Below are 6,000 nucleotides of genomic sequence, written 5' to 3' on the forward strand. Positions count from 1 at the left end.
AAATCCATGAGATTTTCACATGATCATCCCCGCCGCAGGCTGTGATTTAATCTGGCATTTAAAACATGGACATTTTGATTTGCACGTTTTTTTTTTTTCTCTTTAAATGGGACTGAATCCACTGAATTGTGCTGACACTTTCCAACACAAATGACTGTTGTGTTAACGAAAAGCTAACACTGCAGCACTTTTTCCTGCGGAGCCATAAAAAAAAAAAAAAAAAAAAAAAAAAAAAAACCTGGTTAGTAATGAACCGTTTCCCTGTCTGATATTTCTGACATCGCACGTGTCTAACCACGTAGCTGCTGGCAATTCATTTTTTAAAATCTACTCAGATCGTATTCAGGCTATAAAACGTTAAGCAAAATCGTATACAAACATCCAGATGTCATCAATAATTTTGACAGAATTAAGAAAACCCCATTCATGTTCCCACAATGTGTGTTTTGATCCACTAGTCTGTAAAATGCTAACAAATCAGAGACAAATCTTATAACTTTTATTTATTTATAGAATGCAAATCATAGACAATTAATGTATACAAAAATACAATTTCTTTTCTTTTTTTTACATTTTATGAGTTTAAATGAACACCCCCCCACCCCCCTCCCCATATCCATGGTCCTCTTGCACAGTTGTTACCTGGGATATAGCAAGACAGCGTAACATAACAAAAAAAAAAAAAAATAGATAACAAGTTCAATAAATAAATTCATAGCTAAATAAAATAATATAAATATAAAATAGATAACTTGATGGAAAGAAGAAAAAAAAAATCTATATCAGAGACAAATCTTAGGCCTATTCAACTAAAAAATATAGTAAATAAATAGAGTGATATAGTGGTGTTATAAACAAGGAAGTGTCTATGTTTATTTCTCTGTGGTTTGCACTTCTTTGTCGTCTCACGTCGGCTTTATTTTTGCAGCTGTCCTCTAACCCGTGCCGTCCCTCCTCTGTGCAGGTCAGATGCTGATGGCCGCAGGTCAGCGAGGGGCGGTGGCCCAGCCCGGGATGCCGCAGGTCTCCAGCGTCATGGAGGACGAAATCCTCATGGACCTCATCTGATAGTTTTTTTTTGTTTGTTTGTTTTGGACTCAGGAAGAAAACGCATCCTCCACTGTACATCGTTTTTAGTTCCACCTTGGCAGCCGTTTCGCCCGGTCTGAGCTCCAGCATCGGGTCCTGTCGCTTTATTGGTACAAATGTTCACCATAATTAACGAAGGAATCGTTACTTTTTTTATAATTACTGTCGGACTGAGCCGCTGAAATAAGGTAGTGGCAGACAATACGAGCATTAGTTTTCCATGTACATGGTCCAACCAGCAATCCACACACAGACTACACCGCCGACTGCACACTAATCCTCCGTGTTACACACTTGACCAGGCGGACTCGGTGGAAACACTCCAGTCCAAACTGCATCGCTGCGCTCCTGGTGGCTCAATCCACAACACCTGTTTTGCATTTTATTGTTGAAACATGAAATATGACTCTTTTTTTTTTTTTTTCTTTTAATTGAGATTTTACTTTTCTCGTCAGTTTCCTTTTTTTAAATTATAGATTAGGTTGTTTTATTATACTGAAATAAAAATATATATGTCAAAGACTTTTTTTTTCTTTCTTTTTTTTTTTTTTTTAAATCACTGAAGAGTTTTTATTATTGACACGAATGTGATGTTGTGTTTGCGATGGCCACAGCCCAGCTTCTCTTTGTATGAACACACTTTGGAAGCCCAAGGTGAGGGGGGACTGAAATAGACACAATAATAGATAGTTCAGTGTCTTTTTCTGCCAAATAGTGTCACAGTGTTAATTTTAACTACTCCAATATGTCGTGGAACCATAGAGGGTCCCCGCGTGCCAAGTAGTCCTACCAGATGGCATCACTTGGCCATGTTTTCCCTGGCATGCCGTACAATCAGGCTGACCGCATGCGCACATGGCACCCAGTCCACATATGTGCCCGCAATCGGCTTTCAAAATGCATCCTTACATGCATCCACACACACACACGCACACACACACACAAGGCAAATCCTGCACACCAGCACATGCTAACAGAAGCTAACCATTGCACCTCAAACACACGGACACCTGTGCTGCAGCCCTGCCAGGCGTGCACGTGGGAGAGGAAGTGCACGTGAACCCCCCCACCCCCACCCCTCTGTGGATTCATTCATGACACATCCATGTCCCGGTTTGTGCAGAATTTTTTACACTTGGACACTGTGTACAACACACACAGACACAGACACACGCGCACACACACACACACACACCAACAGGAAGTGATGTCAGTCCCTGTCACCTGGGAGACGGAGACGGTTGCTAAGATACCGTGACAGTGGGTTCTTGTTTCTGAGCTTTTCCTCAGCCCCGCTTTCACATGGACTCACACAGATAGACACTAGTCCCTCAGTGGCTGGTGTTCATCCCTCCCATCCCTTAATCACTGGACGGCCCTCAGCGCCCGGCTTAGCTCCACTTTATCTTCTGTCTTTTTTTTTTTTTTTTACCCCCCCTCTTTTTCTCCTTTTCTCCCTCCTCTATCCATCTCTATCTCACTATCTGGCTATTAGTGCCTGTCTGAGCTCGTGTGTTCTTCACTGTGCCTTTTAATAACAGCAGCGAGGCCCACACGTCCCCTGATGTAGAGGTAAATAAAACAGTGAGTAAACTATGACCAGCAGCCATGACCATAAAGAAAACACCTACCATCAGAACAGTTTTTTAAAATCATACTTTTACACCAGCATTATTAATATTTTGTCTCTCACTCCAGATAACCAGCATCAGTTAAATGCTGTTAATATGATTTATTATCCTGAACTTACATTTATCCACTTTAAGACAGCTATTAACGATACACCTTGCATTTCTAGGGGTGTTTTTGTAGCTGGAGCTTGTGTGTTTTTATGTCCGTCCATCGTGGCACATGCTAATCATGACATATGGCTGTGCCTGTCTGTCAGCCTGTGTGTCTGTCCGTGTGTGAGCACAACAAAGCATAATACATGGCAGAAACTTTAAACCACAGGTCCCCCCCTATAGAGCAAATGATCTGATTAGATTTGGGAGCACCTTGCCGCATAAATTTGCATATTAATAAGGAAAACCTAATTTTCTCGAAGCCACTATCTCTAGATTTAAGATTAGGGGGTTCATAATAATACCACCCGTGTGTTATGCGAAGACATATGTATGTTGACATAGAAATATTTGCTAATTAATGCACTAAGGAGCTTAATTAACGACCTCATTAGCATAACTGGTTATGATTAATATATCATGGTGATTAGGGCAGAACATAAGGCAGCTCAAGTGCCTCTTGTTCTTCGTCTTGAGGATATCTGGACACGTCGACACGGCTGCGTCACACTCCGATAATGGACTCTGCTGGGAGAAAATGTTTCGGCTTCATGTTTCTTGGTAAATGTCAGGTTCTGGTGTCAGTCCCGCACAATCAAACAACAAAGACTGATTTCGACTTTCTCATCGTTTTTGAGCCGGCGTCCATTAATCAAACAGGCAGGAATCCACTGGAGAAGAAGAGACTCTAGCCTGACCACCGGCCGTGGACTCCGTTAACCAGAATGCATTGCAGCCACAAGACGGCTGTGACTACAGAGCATGACTTTCACTTTCCCTGACTGCATAAACCCCCTCTCTTGCTCTGATTATCCTATTGCCATCACTATTACTTTCTCCTTGTACTCATAAAAAGCCCAACCGAAAGCGACAGGTTGACACCTGTTCTCTGGGGGTTGTCAAAAGGCATTCTGGGAAATATAGGAAGTCGCTAATTGAAGTGGAAGTAGACGAGTCAGGTTGAGGGAAAGCGGGTACACCCAAAAAGAAAATTACTCGGCAGCAGCAAAATACATCGATGTATCAATTGTAAATCCTGCCAATTCAATCCGAAGAGAAATGAACAGAATGAATTGCCCTGATCTTTGTCTTAATTAATTTGAAACATTTGGCATGGAATCATTTCTGATATACTATAAAAAAAAAAAAAAGTCATAATGAAACAGAATACTATGAATTGCAACTTTTTTAATAAGAAAATGTTAAATTAATTCTGTTTTCTGATTTTCTTTTTCACATTTCAGATAAAACAGGACAGTCTTACACTACTGCACATGTTTATTTAATGGATAACCAATTTTGGCTGAAAGAGCGGACTAAAAAATTGCGGTTCACAAACTCGAATTGAATCATCTAAAAAAAAAAAAGAAATGATCCAATCAAATTGCCAGCCGGTGGATCGTGAATTAAAATGAATCAATGTGAAGCAAAGAGATTCACACCTTTAATTTTAGCACACTTCCTCGCAAAATATCGAACATGAGTATCCGAGGGTGGATTTCTCCTATAATCTACCTTATGTAGATTTATCTCAGCCAAAAAAAAAAAAAAAAAAAAAAAGTGGTGAACTCTATTCTGTACACACAAGGTGATAAAACAGATTACCTGAGTGGGTTTAGCCTGCGGTGTCTCCCTGGATAAGCGGTGCCAGATAAAATGCCTCAAATGTAAATGTTCCTGCTCTCGGTTATTACCGGTCACTGCCTGTCCTCGTTGATTCTGCGCACAAAAGGAGCAGTAGACGTTTCTTTTTTTTTTTTTCCTCTCCAAGGGCTGGACACGGGTGAGACATGGAGATTATATAGCCCGGTGTCAGAAGTGCTGCTCAGCATAATGGGGTTTATAGGCCCGGGGGCAGAGTTTGTTTTACGGCCCGCCGGAGGAGGTGTTGACAGGGCCAGGCGGTGGAGGAGCAGGGGAGCCGCGCTCTTATTATAAAGCCTCGCCCCGGCACCGAGTGAATGTGTTGTGATGAGTTTAGCCTCACACATGGACAGGCGGAGAAGAAGAAGAAGAAGAAGAGGAGTACAAGGCGGAGGAGGAATGAAGTGGGGGGTCAGAGGAGCATATAACACCTCAAATTGGATTTGTCTCCAGGGGCCTTCTGGTTGAGGTCCACTTGGCCCGGGTGTGGGAAGATCAATGAGCCTATAGGCCTTAATGGATGCAGTCGCCGGGTAAGGGCTGCCTCTGATAAGGCAGGTGTATTGGCTTTAGTGGCGGAAATGCAGGCTTGGTTAAACAGAGCCTCTTCTCTCTCGGCGGGGGGGACAAACACAGCGTTTAGGGGTGCGCACGGGCCCGGCACGCAGGCATCGGAGCGTTCAGCCCTCGCCTGCTATACAGTCACGACAGCCCGAGTGTTCAATTTGGCATCACACAGGTTGGAGTGTGCGCTGGCGGTGCGGCGTGCTGCTTCCCCATCAGATAGGAAAGCGGGCTCAGGTAGAGGGCCTCGAAGGGCTGCGGAGAGTTCAGTGTTGAGATAGCGAGTGTGTGTGTGTGTGTGTGTGTGTTAAGGGGGGAAGGGAGGGGAGAAATGAAAAGAGAGAGTGTATCTGCCCCACTTCGCTTGACGCCACGCGCGGCGCAGGTTTCACTCCAACGCGCAGCAACCAGTCGCCCGGGCTGGCAGGACCCGAGTTTAACCCAGGGCAAAGACACTTCCCAACCCATATGCCAGCACAGCATAACACACACGCAGGAACACAAGGCAGCGAGTGTGAAAGCCTACGAGCAGAAGAGGACGAGGACGAGGAGGAGGAGGAGGAGGAGGAGGAGGGAGCACCTTCATCCACGCGGGCAGAGGCAGAAATACTGGATGGCAAGCTTTCTGTCTTCATATGAGGCGCATTAATCCTCACAGTGGCTCCCATCTTTATTCATTTGTCGGCCTGTGGTGTCCACTCAATCAGTCACTTAAAGGCTGGCCTGACAGACCGAGCCCCAAACACACACACACACACACACACACACTCACACACACCATGGTAAGAGAGAGAGAAAGAAAGAGAGAGAGAGTGAGGAGGAGAGGGAGGGGAGGTTATACTCCTCACCGTAGCCTGAGCAGACACTGCAGTACAGAGATACAAACAGAGTGGGTTGGGGAGGGGGGGGGGGGGGGGGG

The 6,000-nt window shown here is 44.3% G+C and overlaps 1 protein-coding gene across 2 annotated transcripts in view; it reads left to right on the top strand.

Moving 5' to 3' along the window:
* Positions 1–1,552, top strand: part of med25 (mediator complex subunit 25) — a 28,573-nt gene extending 27,021 nt beyond the window's left edge. For both annotated transcript variants that reach the window (XM_030058647.1, XM_030058648.1), the window contains one exon: positions 965–1,552. In XM_030058647.1, the coding sequence (XP_029914507.1) occupies positions 965–1,068 (104 nt within the window). In that variant the 3' untranslated portion in view covers positions 1,069–1,552. The remainder of the gene's footprint in view (positions 1–964) is intronic.
* Positions 1,553–6,000: the final 4,448 nt, after the last annotated feature.

The sequence above is a fragment of the Myripristis murdjan genome, chromosome 8 (genome assembly GCF_902150065.1).
Source record: "Myripristis murdjan chromosome 8, fMyrMur1.1, whole genome shotgun sequence".
NCBI lineage: Eukaryota > Metazoa > Chordata > Actinopteri > Holocentriformes > Holocentridae > Myripristis > Myripristis murdjan.